At 38.5% G+C, this 24,576-nt stretch overlaps 1 protein-coding gene and 1 long non-coding RNA gene across 2 annotated transcripts; one reads left to right on the top strand and one right to left on the bottom strand.

Annotated features, from left to right (window-relative positions):
- Positions 1-3,590: 3,590 nt before the first annotated feature.
- Positions 3,591-23,707, bottom strand: smap2 (small ArfGAP2). The gene is made up of 10 exons (XM_079485491.1): positions 23,123-23,707; positions 10,294-10,427; positions 10,138-10,223; positions 9,971-10,049; positions 9,828-9,887; positions 9,673-9,748; positions 9,131-9,252; positions 8,634-8,805; positions 8,231-8,529; positions 3,591-8,013 (listed from the first exon to the last, which is right to left on the bottom strand). Exons 1-10 carry the CDS (start codon positions 23,223-23,225, stop codon positions 7,888-7,890), a joined length of 1,257 nt encoding a protein of 418 aa, XP_079341617.1. The 5' UTR covers positions 23,226-23,707; the 3' UTR covers positions 3,591-7,887.
- Positions 17,970-20,189, top strand: LOC306910547. The gene is made up of 3 exons (XR_013788170.1): positions 17,970-18,198; positions 18,318-18,442; positions 19,316-20,189. It is a non-coding gene; the product is annotated as an uncharacterized lncRNA (long non-coding RNA).
- Positions 23,708-24,576: the final 869 nt, after the last annotated feature.

The raw sequence follows: 24,576 nt of genomic DNA, 5'->3' as shown, positions 1-24,576 counted from the left end.
CGCAAAAAACCCTGTACGGATAAACCCAAGTAGTTAAAAACCCAGTGAAGTAAAAAATTGCAATGCCTATTTTTTCATGAAATATTGCAGTGTTTTTGTAAATAGTTTATCAATGTGGGTCATTCTCTTAACACGTGTGGTTCATGTCCGGCATCTTTTAGCGCTGGGAACGCTGCTCCATCTATCAGTTTCAAACGATCTCCAAAACCAGCGTTATATCCACCGTTTATATAACATTCTCACCCAAATGCAGTGAACAGGCAAGTTCTTTCTCTCCTGCACTCAACTGAAAGTGACTTGTACGCATGCTCCTTCTCCCGCTCATCATGGTTGATGCTTGGGCATGCCATGTGCTTTTACAGGAGAAATGTCCAATAAGGCACTAAGAAAAGTTGTTACGTTACAACTTTTCATGTTCGAAAAAAACTTTCTGAAACCTGTACGAACACTGGGGGAGTGTGTCGAGCACAGAAACACTATGTAATACGTTCAACTCGTTTTTGACAAGTTGACCATGTTAAGCATGAGAAGACCGCACGTTTAACATTGAACATAAGTCAGAATGCATGAAACACCGTTGCAGGTCTGTTTTAAATGACGTATGTTAGAAGGGCTTGGGCGGAGCGTTCGTTAACTCCTCCCCTTCAACTGTCAGTGTGAGAATATAGAAGCTTGGTTTACCTGTGAGAACCTAGAATTCCCTGTGTCCTGGCTTACATCAATGGATGACATTAGGAGTTTAGACTTAGGGGATGGGGGAGACAAGAACACGGTGACCTTGACGTTATGAACAAGGAACTGACTAACATTTATTTCTGTAACCTAAATATGGTATGTTGCGATTTTCTGCTAACCAAATATTTTGGATCTGTGCGTACTCTCATTTCCTCATTTATGCATATATATACTGGACCCTTCCTTGACTTTGAATGAACTGCACTTCTGTGTCTGTGTCATTCTTGGTCCCCGGATCCGGACCTGCTGAGTGTTCCATCAACTAGACTTGTCAACTCTTTATCTAGACAAAGTAATTATCTTACAGTCAGTCTCTTGTGGAAGAGGCTCATCTCCTCTTGTGCTGTTTGTAGTCTTTCAAGTTTACGAGTCACCTGCTTTTTTGTATGGTCAGACACAAAAGAGACATCTTAGGACTCCATTACTTTAAGCCACACACTTAAGTTCTTGTTGTTGTTGTCTCAGAAAGTTGCGGTAAGCAATTTTCTAAACAGTACATTCTCTTGTGCCACGAATAATAGATTGAGAATATTAATGTTCCCAAAAAACAATCTCAAAAGATTTACATCATGCACCAGCAGGCTTCACTCCATTAAAAAAGTTACCCATAGACCGCCAACCAACAATACGTTTTTTTAATCTTTTCTTTTTCTTTTTTTTAACCCTTTTCAGAGATATGAATCAAAGCACATTTGTGGTCAAAATGTGGGTAAATGGCGCCTCCTTTCAGCTAGACTTAAGCAATGTTTTGCATTAATACAGCAGTATTCAGGGTGTTCAGGGGGTTTTGAAGCACTGAAACCCAAAGCATTAGAATCCATTGGAGCTCTGACAATTGGCTGTCATCTCCTCATAGCAATGATGGGGCTTGTGCTGGATGATTCTGCATGACTGGCATGCAAAGCCCATCACACTCACATCTGAATTGCCCACGATAAGGCGTCATTACCATAAGTTTATTTTCTCCTATTGAAGCGGGCTGTCTAAAACAAAGGCCAGTTGATTATTTTGCTTGATCATTGCACCATTCAAAGCGACCGATTGCGAGCGGAAGGGAGACAATAAGCTTTCCCAGAGGATCCCCGAGGCTGACATGCATACAGTAACAGAAGCGGTGACACTGACGTGAGATCAGCGCAGCCAGGCCTGACAGTACACCCATGGGACGCACATGAACCCACAGAGGTGAATCTGAGCCTGTCAAGGCTGTCCAGGCGTTTGAATGCGTGCGTCCGCCGAGGATTTTGAATATGGGCTGTCTGTCACTCTCCGACAATGGCACCATGTTTGGTTGCTGGATAATAATTTGTTTTGTGTTATATGTAACATTTATTCTAATACACGTCCATGTATTGACAAGAAACAGGGGTGTTGAAGACATCAAACAACCATTGAAACTAAATACCAACATCAAACTGCATTAACAGCTGTTGAAAAGGCAGTTGAACATTTTTGATGGCCATCCAGCTTGACCAGCATTAGATCAGCACTAGTTAAGACAAACCAGTCTACAATCATATGGAAATCCATGATGGTCCTAAGTTAGGTTTTAAAAGAGATTAGTTTGCTTTGGAAAACGGTATGTAATACAAATCACTGACAACAGTTGTTACTATGTACTAATACAGATGAGAGGTATTTGGGATAAAGAGGATTACTGTAAATGAAAATCTACATTATACAATAGTAACACAAGACAGAAAACATGGAGATTTCAGGCCCTTTATGTGCTTTTCTTAACAGCAGTTTTACCTTTTTATGCACTTCAGTGAGAACAGTGTTGCGGTTGAGATTAGGCCGAACCTATTTGCCACAACAGCCGATTAGCTTGATTTGAAACACAGCCAAATTGAGTCTCTTCTGTTCCCATTTACAAAGACAAGAGCATCAAAATGTGAAAAAAAAGTCTTTTGTGTTACCGGACGTGCATTCTAACAGAGTTAATTTTCATAAACCATTGTGAACCTTCAGTTCTCTCAAAACCTTTTATCAACTCCGAGATGAATGCATGGTAGATTTTTATTTGCATTTACAAAACCTTAAATTGGAGAACATCTCAAATGTGAAATTTTTGGCATCAGTTCGGTCGTGTGATCCAAAAGTCACGGTTTTGATTCTGTCAAATTAGGTACAAAATAGAAATGAGATTTTTTGTTGACGTTCACGTTTTTAGTTTTCTGTTGGCTTTGACTGCCATCTGGTGGTGTTTTTTTGGGATGCATAACTCAACATTCAGCCACGGAAAGAATGAAGAGGCCCTTCCAAATTTTTTATTTAATCAGCAGTTTGAACAAATTTGAACAGAATCAAACCAGGAATGACAGAACGTCATCCAACAGCAATGTGTAAGACTGACAGCGTGACAAGACGCATGAACACTGTGATCAAAAATCAAGGTTATCACATAAATAAAATATCTGAACTTTTCCTAAATACATGTACAAATATAACTGTTGCTTAAAAGTGAATATGAACTTGTTTTATTTGCAGTAGTTGAGATCTGAAAACATACAAAGCATCTTCTCTGATATTTTGTATTTTGGTGTGATAGCAAAAACTGTTCAAATATTTATAATTTAAAACTGCATACGAGAGATTAAAGTTCATTTTTAGTTTTTCTTTGCTGTCACACCATGAGTTGAGTTGTCAACTACCCAAATATCTCTGAAGCTTGGACATTAATAGCCAAATGATTTGGAGGAAGAAATATAATTGAATAGCCTTTTTATGATTTATTATCATATATTGTGAGCATTATGCTTTCAAATATTAGATGTTTCATTTAAACTTTATTTGAACTGAGCACTGACCTGTGATTAACATGTGACAGTAAAAACACGCTGAAATAAATGCATTGGATTGCAGTATGTTTATTTCTCTTTTCACATTCAAGCATTTGTAATGCATTAGATATCCTGAAAAGTATACTTTAAAGAATGCAAAGAAGATTAAGCAACTTAAAAACAAAACCCTGAAGAACACAAACATACAAACATTCATGTACATTCATTGCGAGACACAATGTTGTAATCCAGTAACACTGAAATAAAGTTACATTCTCTGTTCAAGGAGCCCGCCGCAATATTGCGTGGACAGATGATGTTATAGCACCATTTCGCCATTGATAACCATTACACAGCTGTCTGGGTCTTATTCACATCCATGAATCATCCCTGATGTGTCAAAGTTTCAGAAAGGGAAGAATTACGCCGCTGAGAAAATAGAGGATTTTAATATTTACGTATGAAACAAAAGCATTTGGTATGTGTCGTGTGTATAGCTTCTTTTGGTGGCTGTACTGATTCAGTGTATGGCAAAATCATTGCTTCTCTACAGATACACAACGCATGAAGAAATTCAAATGTTTACCTTGTATTGCTTTACATAGAGTACTACAAAAGGTAAACCTGACAATTCTTCTGATCCAACCCAAAACAAGCTTAATGTTTCACATCCAAGGACAAAAACTTTCAAGTGCAAGGTTAAAAGCAGACCTTTCTGTTTAGCGATCCCAAGCAACATTTCAGGCCACTGCTTTGAAGGTTTGCCCGTCTGACAAATGCAGTTTTGGAATGACTAGCATGCACATAACTCATACAGAACAGGACGTCGAGATCCGTTAAAACATGGTAGCTTCTGATCAGCAGCTTTCTCAAGGAACAACAATTCATGCACACAAACATCTAGTGGTAAAGTGCATTATAACAATAGTTTTAAACTAAATACAAAACCCAAGGAAATATCTGCCTTATAGAGAAGGTTGTACATCTCACAGCACAAGTTATTTATTTACCATTCATTCAGAATAAAAAAACAAGCAAAAAAAACTAAAGTCGCAGTGCAGATATTAAAATAAATGTTTTGCACAATATATGTGCAAACAAATGTGTTAATAACATCCATTTAATCTCACACCTGTTCCTACATCACTGATGATCACTTTTTGACCAGTAGAGGGCAGTGATGTGCACGTGACAGACATGAAAGGGTCATTTCAGACCACATACTCACATATTCAAAAGGTATAAACATTACAGCATTATTACAGGATATTCTTATTAAACGAATCCTCGCAGTCAGGGCTAACATTTCAAATAAAAATGCAGCAAAATACTGAAAAATGTCAAAGCCAAGCATAACAAACTCCTTTACAAATGACAGTCATACGTACATATTGATCAGTTTCCTGGGCAGAACATTGTGTGCGTCTTTATGGCTATGAAAAATGAACCTCCTCCTGTCTAAAAAGCACATATCTTTGTGTCTACAATGAGAGAGAATAATTCACCAAAAACTGAAATACGTTTATAGTTCATCCAAAGATTCTGTCATGTCTTTTAAAACCTGTATATGACTCATGTGTGGAACGAACAATAAGATATTTTAGAAGACATCTTAGTGGTCTTGTGTCTATACAATGAAATGTTCAATTCTTATTTTGTGTTTTGCAGAAAAAAGTCATACGGGTTTGAAATGACAAGGCATAATGGCGAGTAAATGATACGTTTTCATTTTTGGGTGAACTATCCCTTTACTATCATCATTCCAAATCTTTGATGGAACACTAAATATATAATGTATAGATGATGTCATCATTTACCCACCCTTATGCATTCAAAACCTGTATATGACTCTACACACAAAAGAAGGTATTGTATGTAAATGATGACATCGATTCAAATATTGTATTTGATAAATTCCTTTAAGCCAACTTTTTTAAAGAGGTCCCACATTTGGTTACTTCAGAAGCTCTTAAGCTCAGTGTGTACTGAATGTTTAAATGAACTTCACAGTGGCAATAGCATATTCTGCCCTGAGAGTCCAAGTGGAACATGAATTTGGTCTGTATCCAAACTGTAGCCTCAGTGTCCTCACAGGTTTATTCTCTCAGTGTTGACCGTGCGCTTAGTAATGAGAAAGCAGCACACAATACAATCAATGTGCCATTAAAAGCTTGAGGTCAAACAATAAAAACTGACCCACAACACAGAGCACAATGATCCTTCTGCAACGTGTAATTGCAAAGACCTGTGCTGACTGACTAGCTTTAATAAATCTTTGGCTGAATGTAAATGTCTTTTGCTATGAGATGGATGTTAGAACCCTCATCCTCTCAAGCTTTAAATCTCCTGAGTCGAGTGTGTGTCAGAAAGCAAAGACAAAGGGACTCTACCCTGTGTTTTAAAAAGAGAAACAATATAAGAGGATCATTCATAGGTTTGCAGAAGCCCCTTGATAGCAGACCTATAAACACAGTATGGACATTATTCCTCTAAGCACTTTACAATGCAGGTTCTAACCCTTTCTAACAACATTTTATCTTATAAGTATACATTCCAGTGCACAAGTGTGCGTATATATGATAGCAAGCTTTCCTACGGTGGAAAATAAACCCCGTTTATAAAAACAAATGAGCTAAGCGGGCAGCATCTTTACCTTCTTTCAACCTCATAACATGACTAGCAACTCTGCATATCGCACAAGTAGCGTTCTGTGAAGACTAGACATCATGGTTTACTTCAGAAGAGTTACAAAACTAGAACAAAGATAAACTTTAAAAGCACTTCAAATACTTTTATTAAAAAGATCTATTTACTTACACCGATTTCATTTAACCAAACCTTTTCAGTATATCCACCCTTCTTCAAAAGTGAGGGGTCACTTTTTTTCATGGTCCTAAAAACCTTTCGATCTGAAGCCATATGTCAATGTTTGAAATTAGTTATGTGGAGAAAAATACAGTTGGTTGAGCATATTCATTTCTTACATTACAAAACGTTTTAAAGTATTTTAAAATGTTTTTTAAGTGAATGACTTGCCCTTAGTAATGAAGAAAAAGGTGAGGGTGAGACCTTAAGAAGCAGATTAGTAAAATGCCAAGTGTACATGTTTGCAAAATCTATGCAAAGGGTGAAGATGCTAAAGATCTAGACTTGTTGTTAAACAAAACAATGGTACCGACATATTTTAAGACATGTCAGAGCAAATTGTTTTCAGTTAAGATAGCTCAAAGATTCCTTTTAGCCTGGGACAAGCCTGAAAAGGTCCAGTGTATGAAGTTTAGCGGGATCTAGTGGTGAGGCTGCGAATTGCAACCAACGGCTTACTCCACCACCCTCCCTTTCGAAGCACTATACGTTGGCTGACACAGGACTAAGATGTCATCACGGTATCGCTTCTTTGCTGAAGGCGATAACGTATTAACGCACTCTGTAGAGCAGTTTGTCCGTTTAGGACAACATGGTGAATTCCATGTAAGGGGACCCGCGGTGTATGTAGATAGAAACAGCTCAAGTAATAAAAGCACAGCGCTTCATTAAGTAAGGTCTTTATAACATTATGAAGACAGTTATGTATATTATATTGCATTACTGTCAATAGATACTCCAAAAAAATACACGTTGGACCTTTAAGTCTGTGATACCATGAAATAGTTACATTCGAGTTTATTATTAATCTAAAATGCGGTTAAAAATATAAAGGGTTAAGTGACCCTAAACTTTGGAATAGTAGTGCAAGTTAATATTTGTTAAACATGCTTTTCTGGTGTCTGCAGTTGTTAAAAAATGTCCTTCACTGATTTCATAGCTATGCGTTCTGGGATTGGCTTTACATATTATATAGCTCCATTTAATTTAGCTTAGAGGGAAAAGCTTAAAGCTTTTTTGCTTGTCTATGATGCTATAAAATATCACCTTTGTAGGCCGATCACTAGGTTTAAGAACAGAGCAATAGCCGACATACATACATACTGTATATCAAGAATATCTGTATAATGGACTGTTGCGATGCAGCCAAAACACACTCTTCAAGAATTCTGAGGCTGTGAGGTGTGGATCAAGCTGTGAATTCCCTCAGAAATTGAGTATCGGTGCACATTATACCCACCATACTTCACAAATAAAAACTGTGCTCTATTCTCTGAGTATATGAGACTGCTTGAAGCCAAGCGTGGAAATCTGGAAAATGGCTCTGAGAATGAGGGAGGTAGAGACTCTGCTTCTGTTACGTTCATCTTAGCTTCTCAATGTGTCTGATGAAGAATGTTTTCCTCACACGATCTGTCCTCCTTCTGCTGCCAGTCAATTGCGGTGCCAACCAGGACCATCCATTCAGACATGCTGTCTCTTTCTCTCTATCTTTATATCATCATCACTTCCATTCATGTGACCCCAGCATTTGATTTGAAGCAGGAGCAGATTTGCCGCCCATGGGCTGCCCGTAACCCATCATGTTATTGGCCCCGTAGAAATTCATTCCCGCCATGTGTTGAGTGACCTGTGAGAGGAAAAGCAATACAAATAATGACAACAATGACATTCATTAACATTCTGTTTACATTTGAAGTGTATTATATCCAAAATGATGGTGCTTGGATTTGGTTTAGAATTGTGTGCTGCGAAATATGGATTTGAGTTGGATGGCACATCCAGTGTGAACAAAGCCTAAACTGTCTGATCTGTTGGCACATAGCTTCCGGTTCCAGCCGTGTTACCTGGCTGATATTCCACTGCATCTGTTGAGCTTGCTGCGTTCCATATGGTTGCTGAGGAACCGCCGGCATGCCTCCCATCATGCCGTTCTGCATTCCCATCATGCCCCCCTGCACCGCTGCCATGTAAGGAGGAGCAGCTGCCACTCCAGGTTGCGGCATGACACCTGCCTGTCCCGGTACATTTATCTGTGGAGCCCTCACATGCCCCATCACACCCTGCTGTGCACCTAGGGCCTGGTATTGGCCGTATCCCGGAGCAGGAACGTAGCCCATCTGGGTTGCACCCATGTACATGCGAGCTGTAACAGAAACAAGGGTTAATTACATTTATGCATTTAGCTTTTATGTACTGTATGTATTTACTTTTATGAAAGTTCTATGCTGACTCTTAAACTCATCCTACCATGAGCGGTCATGTTTGTTTGTGGAGTTGCACTGCTGTACAGGGACAGGATGGAGTCCTTGGACATCTTTTTTCCACTGTCCTCGCTTTTGGTGGGTGGGTCAAGGAACAGACTGAGGTTCTCAGGCACTGATGCTGCTACCCGTCCAGCGGGCATGGACCCTGAGCTGGGCTATAGCAGGAAATGCACTATTAAACACTTGAGCATTGTCTGTCTCGTGAGATCACATCACTCCTGTTTTCGGTCACCTGATCTATTGACATATTCACATCTGTTTCCTGTTTTTTCCTCTCTGCATTTTCTTCTGGGAAATGTTTTTCCATTGATTTTCATATAAACGGTCTGATTTCTGTAGTTGATTTTAATACTGTATTTCTATTTTGTTTACCATACTCTGTCACTTAATCTTGGGTTCTAGACAGGTCCTATATGAATACAAATGTACTATTATCAACATTTGATATGTGAACTATTTTATTTATGAACATTCATTTACTGTGCTCCTGGATGAGTTTGAACTGTTGACAGTAGCAGGCAGAGAGCTGAAGAGGTCCAGGGCGGGGCTAATTTCAGAGCTTGGCTTCCCATTGGTCACAAAAGCTTGAGGAGCCGGGGCATCTGGAAAGAGAGTTTCATCACGAGTTGCTATATACAGTATCTCACAGAAGTGAGTACACCCCTCACATTTTAGGAAATATATTTCATTTTATCTTTTCATGTGACAACAATGTAAAGTAGTGAGTGTACAGCTTGTATACTCTCTTGGGCATTTAGGCCCTAAATGTAAATGCCACGGTTTAGGCATTAATGGCGGTCTGTTGAGTTATTTTGAGGGCACAGCAAATTTACACCGTTATACAAGCTGTACACTCACTACTTTACATTGTAGCACAGTGTCATTTCTTCAGTGTTGTCACATGAAAAGATAAAATAAAATATTTACTCAAATGTGAGGGATGTACTCACTTCTGTGAGATACTGTATATTGTTCTGGATCAGTGTATACATTTTCTGCAATCATTTATAAAGAAACTTTACCTAGACCTAATAGGTCATTGACAGACTGTGACTGTTTCTTAGGAGTATTTTTCGATGGTTGCGAATCATCTTTTTTCTGCAAAAACAAAACAAAATCACTAAATGATGACAATGACGAAACTTACATTTAAAATTTGCACGAATCCAAAACCCACCAGCTTCATCTTTTCAAAAACAACAGGAGCTTCTTTTGTCACTGCCTCACTTTTTTCTTTCTGAAAATGCACAAAAACTCAACTCAACTTTAGCAACATTATATGGAATTCTGAATTTTGAATTCTGAAAGCTCACGACTCACCCTGAAAGACTGGATGTCAATGCAATTATCCATATATTTCTTCTTATCGTATTTGTCCCGTATAAAGACCTCTGCGGCTCTGGATGGCAGGATTTAAGGAAACTTTATTCACAGACCACAGGAATAACTTAAGATGTCCAAAAAACATTGAACATGTTGAAGGATACTGGTCTGTCTCTGGACGCTGAAAGCACTCTGGTAAAAATGCCTCATAAAGCCTTCGAGCTTTGGTGTTCCCCATCTCCTGTACAGACTGAGCACATGCAAAACAAACAATAGTAAATCTTAATCTACAGACATTTAAACTGCTCAGTGAGTCGTACCTGTATCTGCTCATGAGTCCACTGGTCCAAGTTTACAGATTTAACTCGTGATATGTGAACGCCAAGATTCCGATGGATTCCCGCACAGCGGATACAAATGAAGATTCCAAGATTCCAGGATGCCCATCTGGGACCTGATGGTTAGAGAAAAAAAGTGTATTGTTTACCTACATTCTCAGACAGTTATATCCATCATTCCAACAATAGCATATTTTAAATCAGTCCGGGTTACCAGCTGTGAGTCAGAAATAAATGTAAATACATTGCTTTGAAATTCTCGAAATTTCTCCGATTCAAATCCCGATTCAGCATTCGGGGGGCGTGGCCTATTAAATTCAGAATTCACTTCATAAATGGAAACAAAGTTGGAATTTTGATCATCTCTATTCAATGAAGGAGAGAACGGACAGAAGGCCTAGTGAGAGAGAGTGAGCTCTAGTGTTTGTCACAGCCTGTTGGGGGGTGATATTTACATTCTCCTGCTTGGCATTTGAAGAAAAAATAAGCAGCTTCACACACCGCAATGTCTGATCCCGTTTGGGCCTGAATGCAGACACGCTACAAATTGCTGATAACACACACACACACACACACACAAGTCCCTGGAGCATCTGTAGTACTTAAATCATCATGGCTGTGTGTATTCATACATGTATGAACCCACAATACCTCTGTCAAGAGAAGCCTATGAATCCATGCACTGATCACCCGAGGTGCAAAAATATTTGATACAACTCAAACACAAACACATTATGTAACTGTGCTCCGCCAAGACATGAGCGGGCTTCAAAGAGACCAAAGATCATCTTTGAGCAAATGCTTTTCTGATGCAATACTGGTTTCAGCCAACAAGTGGCAGCACAGCATCAAGTCACAGACCTCGTTTGGTTTCATGATGTGATGTCACAAAGGATTGTTGTGGCAGCGTTTCTGCTTAATTGCCTGGGGTTCTCTGAAGCCGGCACACAGCTCTCAGGGACGTCCATACCTGCTGTTCACAAACCTCACCTGCTGTGGTTATATTCATCTGACTGAATCTAATGTGACGGCTTGAAAAAGAACAGCTTGCATCTAAGCTAGTGCCAGCTTCAGATGGCACACCCACAGACCGCCCACAGTATGCTCACTCAATGCCTGATGCGAAATGCCAAAACTGCAAACATTGGAAACATATTGTAAAAAAGTCAGATTTTAATCCCCTGAGAAACTGATTTGTGATCGCCGGCCTCTTGTAAAGCTCAAATACGGAACTGACAAACAGAAGTGCGGAGTATAGGGCACAAACTGAATGCTGGTCACAAACAAGAAGTCTAAAACTAAAAACATTAAAATCCTCTGCGGTAAAAAAAAGATTTCGCATAATTTTCGCACAAGCAAATATATCACTTACGATTCACAAAATAAAATGTAAGGGAATATACTGGAAAATATGATGCACTATAATAACAGTATATTTCTGTATCTTGAAACCAAGTGCTTATATTTTTCAATATATGAACAGCAGCAAATATGCATTACTATGTTGTAATATATTATCAGTGTATTAATCTATATATTTTCAAATATATATAAAAATATTTGACTATATAGTTAATATATTTTTCTTTGTGAAAAGGATGCTTACATTATCAGAAATCAAACCAGATTGTAAACGTACATTTATAGATGAGCAAACTAATTTTGCTCAGCTAAAGAAAGTCATACAAACACCTGGGATGGTATCAGGGCGAGTAAATGAGATCATTTTTATTATTGGGTGAACTATCCCTTTAAAGGCACTCAAATTAAATATACTTTTACTAATACAATACATCATTATCGTGTATATTATATTTTAGATTTACCAGCATGTAAAAACGAATTGTTTTTCATACTGTATATCTGTCAGACAGCGTCGTCCAGGTGGGAGTTTCTTGGCCAGAACATGCTGCAAAGCAGACCAGACACAATGCCGCAAATCAAACGTCTGGCTACACGAAACCATCCCTAACTTTGCTTGTTTCAACTTTTTATTTTGTTTTGCACTGAAAAAAGCCTAAATCCAATAATGATATCTGAGACCTGATATTTATTAGGCTATAAATGTGAAGATTTGGCCATTAAAGCACCAGTGCTTCAGCACTATGTTCACGGTCACAATCTCATCTGAGATTTGGCATTGGCTCTAATGCAAAATGGCTTTTAGCCAAGAGAAAAGGATATTGATATTCCCAATGGGATGCACATTGGTTCACTGCAGTCATATGAAAACTCAATTTTCATTGAGCTCCTGCATGCTCTGGGCCTCTTTAGATTACCTATTTATTCCTCACCTATAAACATTCCTCTCTCTCTCTCTCTCTCTCTCTCTCTCTCAGGGTAATCAGCTTGTTGGGTATTATTGGAGCACATCAGATCAGGCATGCCGAGTGTGTTTGTGAGTGGGAAGGAGTGTCAATGCCAGCCAGAGGATGGACAGAAGAACATCTAATAAACAGCCATGTGGAGTTAGACAAGTTTCAAGATGAATCACAGAAGAGATAAACAACACGCACACAAGACTTGTTAGCCAGTAGCCACACTGGGCTCTTATTAGATAGAAGGAATCAGAGGCCAAAAACAGGACACATGCCAGGCCACCTGTTTATGAGCGGTGCTTACTAAGACAAGCATTACTATTGCTCATACTGTTGGACATCATCAGCGATGATGTGATAGATCATCAGTGCTTAAGAACTGACACCTCAAATTGTGACATACGCCTTATTCGCACGGGATAAGTATTACCTGGGGACCTCTAGTCATTTGTAATAATTGCAGAGGTTGTGTGTGATCTTAATCTTGTGCGAATTGGCCATGTCTGTATTTGTAAAGTAAAATTCCCCCACAAATTACCTACCATATTTGGACCGACGGCGTGGTCCTGTGATAATATTATTCCCGTGGGAATCGGCTTCTCTGTGTTTTGGCAGGCTTATATATCATTTTTCAAGGTTTTATCCAGTCTTTGCGAATAATGGAGGCTGTTTTGAAGTTTCTTGATTTTATTTCGGGTGCTGGGTCATATTCATACCTGGCAACGCTGTCGTTTTGACCGGGAGTCTCCCGTTTGTTTATTTATCATGGAAACTCTAGTAACATTTGAGACCTGCGATCGCAGTGATCTTCTGTCCAGTTCGTGATTTCGGGTCACAAATGCTGACAGGTACGGTCATATATCAAAATGCTGACAGGTACGGTCGTATATCATTAAACACCATACAACTATATCCTTTACAAACTATACGCAAAGCCTATCCATCACATCCGGGAAATACACCAGTAAATTTGAGAAAAGACACAGGCTTCACGTTCAAATGCGCCACGTGAAATACAGATGTGGGGAGGTCGTTTCTAAATCACACGAGGTCCCCAGATAATACTCGTGCGAATAGGGCGTTACAGGATAAAAGTGACATTGGCTTTCTAAAAATAATAAAACAATTCTGTTCTCATTTTCATTTTAAATGTTAAAGGTCCAGTGTATGAAATTTAGCGGAATCTCGTAGTGAGGTTGCCAATGGCAACCAATGACTCACTCCACCGCACAAATGTAGGCATTATAAAGTCAACCTTCAAATTAACCTTCTGTTTTAATGAATTACATTATGCAGTAATAAACAATATGTAAACACTCAACTGAACTCACAAACTCAACTGAAAAGCCGTAATTTCACCAAAATGATGCTTTGTTTTCATAACAGGCGCAGCTTTTAGTAAAGAGTTGTGGTTGTTTTCTCTATATGCTTTTAGTGCTCGTGTTAGCAGAGGTGGTGATCATCATTTCACACTGTCAATCATCCTTCATCCACTGAGTGAACCCTCATAGCCTTCAGAGAAACAGTTAAAACTACATAAACGCATCATGTTTTATGCTTACATTGCATACTGTTCAGCAGCAAGCTGCGCGGTCCCAAAGTGCTGCTGGCAGTGCGAATCGCCGTAAACACTAGTGCTTGTGCGCAAGACTTTGCAGACGCGATTGTGTGAATGTTGAAACCCGTCCGTCCAGCGCATGTTTGCATAGAGAAATGGTGGGAAAGTAGCACAGCGGGATGGAAAATCAGGTTGTTTATATGAATGGCCGGGCCGGTCACTGTAGATCGCAGCATGGCACGCACACACTTCGTGCAGTTATTAGTGTGTTCTGTGCAGTAATGGAAACAGGTCGTACCATAACAAAATGTGCGCTGAAACAAATGCTCCCAAATATATTTTGAGGGTCACACAAGATCAATTTAGGGAACTAAATTTGGTCTGAAATGGTCGCAAGATCGAGCCCAGCACTCTACCGTGCCAATTCATGAGGATATTTTGTTCTTGCGAGACACATCGGCTATCACTTATTGCATTTCTGTCAAAAGATCCTCTACACACTGGATCTTTAAGTCACCATCTAGCAAACACATTCAAAACCTGAAAACCCCTCCGTGTGTTACAATAGACACATGACTTCCTATCAATGACACATCAATGCCCTGGCAACCACATGATTTCTGCATAGGAGTCAATGTGGTTTTCTTTATTTTATTATACATTTTGACAGCATTTAGCAAATTATGTAATGCCACAAATTGTATTGTTCCAGTAAAACAGGAAATCACCTCTGTGACTCACTGCAGACACTGTTGATCCCTATAAAAGACTGAAGCACTTCCCCTTCTGCTTGACAAGGTCCTTACAATCCCTGTGGGGATATTAACAGACCGCATAAAGCTGTCGTAATGTTGCTTTTAAAGCTGACCCATGATCTACAATGTGTTCCTCTTACAGACAGCAGTGTTGTCGGCCAAGAAAGGGATGTAACTCTTCCAAAAGAGGGGATGCATTTAAATCACACAACATGAGAGGAGGAGCAGAAAGTTATTAGACCTTCTTCATCTTTAATGAGCAGTTGTAAGATGGTTTACCAATAATATTAGATTTCTGCCAATACATAAAGAAAGGCCAGACCAAAGTGCTTGAGGGAAAATTTACTTCTAACAACCACACAAAACAAAACGGCCAAAGATTTCACAGGCAGATTTCTGAAGATAACCCATCCAATAGATGATCTATGATCCAATACGTTCTGTCATATTTGGCCAGATTGATTTGGGACAGCCACGTTGTTAGATGACACAAACATATAAAACACACCGTATCCTTCAAATAGACACAGCAGAATCACAGAGAGAACAAAACATGGACTTTGGTTGGACCTTCTGTGCACAATGTTTACTGAACAAAGACTGGGTCTGGCTGCCACAAACACAGAATGAATACACACTATTCAGAAAGTACACAGAAACTAAAAAAGACATGCTGTGGCTTCACCAGTCTTATTTTTATATCAAATGATCCATTTTATAATAATTTTTCAGTGTAATTTTGTGTACATAAAAACAAATCACGTACTGTAAATCACCGTGCACAGATGCTGCCACCCAAGAGATTTTTACGAGCATCAAGTTTACAATATGAATTCATTCATTCATTCTACAAAATGGCGTAGAATAGTGCATAAGTGTGTGATTTGGGCAGAGCCGGACAGTAACGGAGTACATTTACTCGAGTACAGTACTCAAGTACAATTTTGAGGGATCTGTACTTTACTTGAGTATAATTTTTGGGGAGTACTCATGACTTTACTCAAGTACATTTGAGAGGCAAATATTGTACTCTTTACTCCGCTACATTTCTATCCATAACCGTAAGTACCCGTTACTTCTAAAAAGGAAAAAGAAAATCTCGGAAACCACCAATTTGTTTTTTCCCTCTCAAACGTGATTGGATTGTGCAGGCGCCACTTATTGGGCGAGCCTATCAGCAACAATCACTCAGACCTCAGAGCTCTATCATTTGCTGTACACAGCTGTCAATCATCTCACGTCTGCATGACACATCCTGTGTACACTTCCTCATTCAGGACATCCGCGATGAAGCTAAAGTAACATTTCTTCACCAAAACAAGAAGCTAATAAATGCACGATTGAAGAATATGTGTTTTGTGTGTATTTTCATGCGATTTGGGGGTATTTTTATATGAATAAAGAATAAAGGTAAGGGAAGAGTAGCCAATAGCGTCATAAAATGCTAAATATAACATGAAATGAACTTGAAAACATCGCGACCGGTCAGCTGATTTTCTTTAATCATTATTATTTTCTCTTCTTTGCTCTATGCTGCGTGTATAACACGGTCAGGTTCAGAGGTGTGTCAGAACATTGCTATATCGCCTTCTTTGCTGTTTTAGGTTTATTGATTTCAGGGGCGGCGTTTGTGTATGGCCCCAGCGTTCAGAAAACATTGTTGAAACAAAGTACGTGTGCATAATGAGACTCATTATAGATAATTAAACTACTTTACACTGATGTGTACATGTAGCATAGGCGTCGGAAGCATGTGTATTTGAGAATGTATAAACACCGTTAATTCACATAGCGTCATTGACGTATAGTCGGTAAGACCGAAGATATGTAGTTTTGACGTGACATCATCGTAATGTTGGTTCGAAGCTCTTTTTGGCTAAACTCGTTTGTCTGCATTTTCCACATTTAAGATCATATACAGGCATTTATTTTAAATAAAACAAAGAAACTGCTTACAAAATGCCTAACAGTGGTTTTGGAATCAAGTGTGAGGTTATGGGTAGTGGGGATGGTCTTTATTTTCCCAATTAGTTGGCATCCATTTGATAATTTTAATAAATCGAATAATTTACACTATTGTTATTGTATTTCATTCATAATGTACAACGCTATCTGTGAAAAATTAAAAAATATATTGTACGGAAAGACTTTGTAGTGCAGTCGCAGTTTAGGCTATTATGTATTTTGCAATTTGCCACTAGCTATGCCAGGATTAGCTTAAAAATGAAAAGAATCAAGGCTTAACAACCCTGCGACAAGGTAAGACATGTTTTATATTTAATCTTGTTTGCTGAATCTGATCAATGGTTGGTTTATATTTTAGTCTCATAGTCGATTAACGTAGTCGGTGGTGGTTATGACAACATCTGGCTGGGTTATTTTTTACTACTTTAAGTTTTGTGGTTACATATATGTGGTATCATTTGGTTTCATTGTGGTTCGTTTTTGTATGGTCTGAGGAAATTTCGCCATACCCTAGGTTTTGATGAAACGCCACTACTGATTGATGAAAAAACAGAGAAACTCACATGTACACACAATTGTTAGCTGAATTGTATTTTCTAATATTACTCATTAATGTAAGCCGAGTATTTGCTTTGATGTTCTTGAGTATGCGGTGTGTTGTTTAAAACTGTTCGGTTCAAATGTAGGTGCAAAAAATCCATTAAAACTCTAGCCGAGGTGAAAAAAATAAAGCTTGTTAAAAAGATTAAAATTACTTTATTTTACTTTAAATTCCTTTAACATTCTCCAAGGTATTAACATTAACATTTTTCATAACTCCATGTAGGACGTTTCTGTACATAAATGTAAGCACTGTGGCAGTAGTAATGCAATATTTAGAAAATGTACTCTTGTACTCTTGATACTCAAGTACTTTTAAAAACATGTACTTCAGTACTTTTACTTAAGTACACATCTGACTGTAGTACTTTTACTTGTACTTGAGTAAAATTTAGCAAGGGGTATCTGTACTTTTACTCAAGTAATGAACCTGTGTACTCTGTCCGCCTCTGGATTTGGGACGCATTTTTATGTCTCTGAGCACAGTGTCAGTAAGCATCAGGACTGCGGCCGATTGGATGTTGATCTCAAAGCTGAAAGTACATCTGGCAAACAGGGCACAGGTGATGGCATCAGCAAAGGTCTACAACTTTCCAAAATAGATAGGATACAACATTAGTAACCAGACATGATCTCTATTAGCCTTATATAAATTCTTATTTATTACCCATTGGATAACTGAACCCTTGCGGTGAGTAAATTACCCACACAGGTCAGAGGGTTTTATTGTGGATTTTGCATTACTGTTTCCAATAGTGTATATTTTATATTCATATTTTACAATCACGGCTGCCTACGTTACTTTTGCAGATTAATGAGAGTGCGTGATTTCCAGCAGCACCACATGGAATTGCAAATGTAATTTTCAGCTAATATGTGGGCAGAAGTCAGAGAGTTCACTAAAATACTTCATCGTGGAAACATAAATCCGCACGGTAAGAAGCACATCATGTGGCAAACACATGAATAAAAGCCTTTTATTGCAATCTATCCTAGAAATATCTGCAGGGTGACAAACAGCGTTTTCAATGGGAAAGAGATGTTTTCAGTCCAGCGCATGACCCTAAGTAACCATCTGATGCTATTCAAAATGAACCAAAAAGCCTTCGTGACACATTACACTAGATTCATTATGAAAGTATTCGTGCAATAATTCTGTATTTGTTTAACTATAAATGTTTAACTTTGTATCTTTTTATTTCCAGCAAAAATAACTATAATGTAATGAAGGCATTACAAATTACCAACACAATTTCATGACAATTCAGAACTATTTTGCAAGATAGCTAATTCATATCAGCATGTACAATTATGGCTTTTCAATGATTAATCGTGCATAAAATCCAGAATAAACGTTTGTGTTTACATTATTCTATGTCTTTGCATGTACACGTACAATCTATATTTAGGATATTTGCATGTATATATTAATATTCTTATATAATTTCAACTGTATACACATGAATTCATTTTGAAACTTTAAATTATTCTCGAATGTATGTATGTGTTTATAAATAATACAAATTTAGTATGCACTGTGCAAAGACATCATTGAAATGACCTGTGTATGATCTTATTTGTATGTTATAGTACAATCTGTTTTCACACCAGTGATGTTTAGGTTTAAGGTTTGCTTTTTTGTAATAATCTTTTTTTGTACAATTGACATTGTACAAATTGACAGCCACCTAATACAGTAGTTACTAATATCAATGAGATCCTTTTGGTCATGCCCATTCTCTTTCTGTAAATCACATACAAGCAGAACTAGTGTTTTTAGCATAACTTTGTTATTTGTTATTTAACAGCTGTAAATGAGGAATTGAACACACTTTGGTTCCTCACGGTGAGACTGAGAGGGCATCTGAGGGTCATTGTGTCCAATCACAGAGCATCCTCAATCCACTCTCTTGCCTCCACGGCGATATAACCATGACAACCGGAGAACAAGATAATACAAATGAGCCTCATACCAAGGTGTTCTGGCAAAAAAGTTAAAAAAACACATCCGTTCTTTACAAGACTGTTTTAAATACAATCGGTCCAACACATACAATCAAACTGCAAATAAAACAAAAAGGATGAGATTACCTCACACAATGAAAAAGGAGAACTGTGTGCGATAACAGGTGTAAAGATAAGAAATAGCCTGTTATTCAGAGAAAAGTCTCCGCTATCCCAGCAGCTCATGACTGTTGGCACTCTGAATGAATCATTAGAACGTCGGCATCAATTGAACTCCAGGGATTTTTACGGCACCCTATGTTACTCCCTTAAAGCTGCTCAACTACACACTAGGGCTGGGCAGAACGACGGAATAACCGAGGCGAAACTTGCGTTGAAATACGCGATGATGCTCATAGCGCTCTGACGCGACGTGCCGCAAACCCCCGTTTTGGGAGACGCGTTTGAGACTTTACTCTCATTGTCTGTGCATATGTTCATACTTCATTGTTATACTTGTTTTTTATCCTCCTGCTGTATACATATGATAAAGCCAGAAGATAAATATAAATAAATCTCACTTAATTTGATATCCTTAGTAGCTACATTTTCGTAACTTGCCTACATTATAACGATGGTGAGCATTCAAATGAACTGTTATAAATTAAGTCAACTTAGGAAAATGAGAATTATAATGGGAGATTGTTACTGTGAAATAAAATGAATCATTTTACATGTACATGTTTGGTCATTCCGCCCATCGCTATCACACACTATTGAAAGTGAGCTTAAACAAAAACAGGAAGAAACAGAAATGCGAGGTGACAGTTAACAGAAGTGATCACAATCTGTACTTTACTTGTTGTGGTTTTCACAACAACACTATGTCTGGGTCTATTCCTGTGCAGTTAAAATCTGGTCAATGCAAACGTTTACTGTATTCTGAACAAACATGAAGCATTATCCTTGTCACTTTGGTAATAATAATAGAAAACTTTTCTTATTTAGCATGAACTCGACAAAAGAATCAAGCTCACATGTTTTTGCTTTCAGAGATTTCCTTTGCATGTAACCACAACTTCAGTATGAGTTGCTAAATAGGTTTGGACTCACTCGCAGGTGTGACCAATTTTATGACTCTGGCAAAGTGTTATGTCAGAAGTGAGAAAGTAGTTATTATTATACATTTATAAAGCAAAGTTACAAAATACAGCAAGTTTAAATAGGTTATGTTTGACCATCATTTGCCCCAGTGGTGTTTAGACTTGACACTCACATCTTTCAGTGTGAATGCGTTTATATCTTCAGCTTAATGTCGAATATTTTTGAAGTGCTATTTTGTCTTCATGCTACAAGTAAAACCTTTTTAGCAAAAATATTGATTAAAGCTTTACAGCTTTACAGACAGCTGACTTTCAAATAACCCAACATTAAAAACAACTTCCATGAAGATAATTCAATTACTGCGTCTGCAAAAACATTTCTCCAATACACGAGTCGAGTCTTGATGCATTATCTGCAGCAATGTAAACAATGGCCCTATTAGGTAAACCTGTCCTAATGCTCATGGTGCAAATGCGGAACACAATGCCAGTAACCCATTAAATAGTTTCAACATAAAACACTACTTCCTGTTTCAGTGTAAGCAAAGGCCACATTTGAACACATTCATGTGCACACTGCTCATCACATGACAAAACCTGTTACCCTTTTTTACTATTGTGACCTATTGTTTTGCTTTATCTACTAATAATACATAAACTCAGCAGTGTGATTGGCTGACATGGAGTAAAAACAGAATGGAGGTTTTGCAAACATACAGTCGCTCCGTTTCTACCGCCTGTGGTATTGTTCCCATTTCCAAAGAAGCTGCTCTGGAAATCCTATTTGCATGTGTGTAGCAAAGTAAAAGAAACAGAAATATGTTACAGCCAAATGACACATTCAAAACAAGTAGCAGAACATTGACAGAATTAATTGCAAAGACAAAGTGGAACCAGGTTGATGAAGGAAGTTTTGGGTGCACTCCAAGTTAAGTGTCTTGAACTTGGAACAGTGGAAGGCTTGGCCGTCCTCAGAAAGGGACTTTATCCAGCCAGAGCAGCGGATCAGAAAGGGAGGGCTGGGAATGGATTACATCTGACCAATGGCAGAAGGAAAGTCAGAACAATGAGAAGGGCAGTAATGTGTCCCTTATAGGCTTGAGGTCAGAAAGAGAAGTAAGGGATAATGTACAGGCAGATCACAGAAATAAGCCCCGACAGCGTGATCAGGTATGTATCACACTGAAGAGGGTTATTTCGCGATAACAGCTGGCTGCTTGTAAATTGTCCCGCTTATAACACGGCTACTTGCCACATGAGAAAAAAATAGCATTTTTTTTATTTGAAATATTTTGAGATAATTTATACTGAATGCAGACCTTCCGCAAGGAAAAGACATAAACTTTCGGTTTTAAGGTAAAACACGACGTTCAAATGTCACGAACGGCCAATTGTTTTGGCCAATTTTGTACATACAATGTCAAATATGTTATTAAGAGACATTTCTTTTTTATTTGTCAAAAAATCTGGCTGCATCCAGGTTGTTATCTGTGAATAGAGCTTGTCAATCGACGTCACGCCGTGTTGAATGCTCCGTCACGTTGGGAGGCAGGCTGCTATTGGGTTCAACGGAGTGTTCAGTTTTTTTCTTCTTTGATCAAGTAATAGAACTATGGAAGGTCGGTCTTGCTTCTTTCAAAACTACAATACCATTTCGCGGTGTCGTTCGGGAAAAGGCCCTGGTAGTTTCACTTTTGATTTCTCCAAATATCAATCAAAACAAGTAACGGCGCATATCAAAACAATAATAACCGCGGATTATGAGCCTTCCAAGATGGCGGAGCAGCCGGCGGAACTGCAACATAAAACGCAGGGCGTGACGTCAGATTCACATCGTCTATAAGGAACCTGCAAATGTCACGACTGGCCAATCAGAATCAAGCATTTCAACGAGCTGCGTAATACTGTGAAATATGGCAGCAGACAGATAACTTGAATCTCACTGGTTCTTGCGTGTTTCATGACTATGTGACTTAAGACACAGTATCAACGTGCCACTATTTTACCAATAATGTTTTGGTTTCACATTTGCTGAAAAGGAATTTCATATTTCGCTCATAAGTTATATATTAACCCACTGGAGTTGCTTTGGCTTCTTAAATGAAGGCTTTTATGAAACTGGTGTACAGGTGTGTGCATTTGAAAGCGCCATGTCCAGGTGGACATAAAGTACCAAATGTTTTAATAAAAGCTTTTGTGTTTGTGTGAAAGACAGAAAAACACACACTTGGGATGGCGTGATTTTTATTTTTAACATTATTCTTCTGCGTGATATACTTGTGGGGTTTCTAAAGTGCGCTGTCAACTACTTTTTGTGCGCAGTGACGTCACGTCAGTGTTGGCGCACCTGCCCTTTCAAGATGACGCCAAACACTCGACCGCGCGAGCTGCTGCCTGACATCACTACAGCAACCGACCGCCTGTAAAACACTCAGGGCCTGCTGTTTATTCAATTACTTTCCTTTCATCTCGACCACTGCCAATCCCTGGACAATAAATCCATTCTGAACCGTATCATTCTCCAGCGGAAAATCACTGACAAACAGATGCGATGAACACGAATCTTACCTTTAGCGTGACAATCCGCGCAAAACTTGTTTTCCTCCAGTGCGAGAAGAGACGTGAGAACAGTCTGATAGCGGTCAATGTCTTTGACTGATTTCCCCGTCATCTTCACAAATCATCAGCCTCCCGCTTCAATACCGGTGTACTGTAATAAACAGCCCTATACAACGCTATTGAAAGACGTACCCGGGAAGCGACCGCTGACTGTCACAGCCGGCTGGCTGCTGCTGTTGATGATGATGATGAGGGCAAACAATCTCGTGCAGGCTACTACACAGCTGATCTTACCAGGAAGGGAAACAACTGTTGTGTGGATTGGACGGATCGTGGTAAAAAGACGATAATTCCCTGCTGCACATTCGTTGGTCTCCAACTTTCCCCTCGCGGTATCGAAGAAACATTAAGCGCGTTCACACGCTGCGCTTTCCTGTTTGCGTTTCCGCTCCCCGTAACCGCAACGCATCTGCTGTGTCTTTCTGCGGTCGGCTGTTATACACGTTGTGCATCTGAAAGGTAGCACAAACAAATCCTGCATCACACGAACAACGGCGGTCGTGATGTTTGCTGATAAATGAAATGAATTGCAACGTCTTGGTGGTTCGTCCTGTATTTGGTGATATAGCGCCCCCGTGCGGGAAGATGCTCGGTGCGGTTTTTTTTTTGTGCACGGAAACTGCTTTTTGTCGAATGGAAGTCAAACATTTTTTTTATATATATATAGCGCACGATGACTAAGAGTATGACAAAGATGAATAGCATCTATAATTTGACATTCCGTTTATTTACAGTCGTAACATAGGCTATAGATAAACATAATATTTACTTTTTTTTAATGGCACCACTTTCTACATCCACTAAAATCAGTTAGTCAAAAGTCATTGCACAATAAATAAATGCATTTAAATAAAAAATATGAATTCACATGAAGCCAATAAAAAATACAAGTAAAAAACATCCTAAATTTGCTACACAAAGCAACACCTGTAAAGTGATTCGTTGTCTCAACAACCATATTGTATAATGTTACATAGCTTCCACTTAAAATAAACAAATGTTAAATTTTTTATAAACACTTTTAAAAAATGATACAATTTTTAGCTTCTTGAATTCTTTGTTCATGCAACACAAAAATATAAATTACAAGACAAACTGAAAAGTATGCATAAAGTGAATGTGTTTGGTCGTATTTTTTACCACAGTAAGGAAGACACGCATCAGAAATGCAGTATGCTTTGTGCTTCTGTGGAGAATCATTCAATGACTGACATAAAATCAGAAATCAGTTAATTCAATACTATTTGTTACAATAATACATTTTCTATGCTATTTGAACATTTAGGTAAATTGATGAAATATTTAAGTACAGCCTACAAGGGCACTGCGGGTTGATTGAACTCGTGCTACATAATTTATGAAGGAAGAAGGTAAAGTGGCCTCATATATTTGTGTAAACGCAA

Source organism: Barbatula barbatula (assembly GCF_947034865.1).
Source record: "Barbatula barbatula genome assembly, chromosome: 21".
Classification (NCBI taxonomy): domain Eukaryota; kingdom Metazoa; phylum Chordata; class Actinopteri; order Cypriniformes; family Nemacheilidae; genus Barbatula; species Barbatula barbatula.
The sequence above is the reverse complement of the archived record's forward strand: the minus strand, read 5'-3'. Positions and strand labels throughout refer to the sequence as shown.

Excerpts from the sequence above, each read along its gene's own strand:
- smap2 (XM_079485491.1), bottom strand. The coding sequence starts at position 23,225 with ATGACGGGGAAATCAGTCAAAGACATTGACCGCTATCAGACTGTTCTC. Across the intron at positions 10,224-10,293 it reads GGACTCATGAGCAGATACAG|TCTGTACAGGAGATGGGGAA; the intron begins GTACGACTCACT and ends GCATGTGCTCAG. Across the intron at positions 8,806-9,130 it reads CAAACTCATCCAGGAGCACA|CCCAGCTCAGGGTCCATGCC; the intron begins GTAAATGAATGT and ends TTCCTGCTATAG.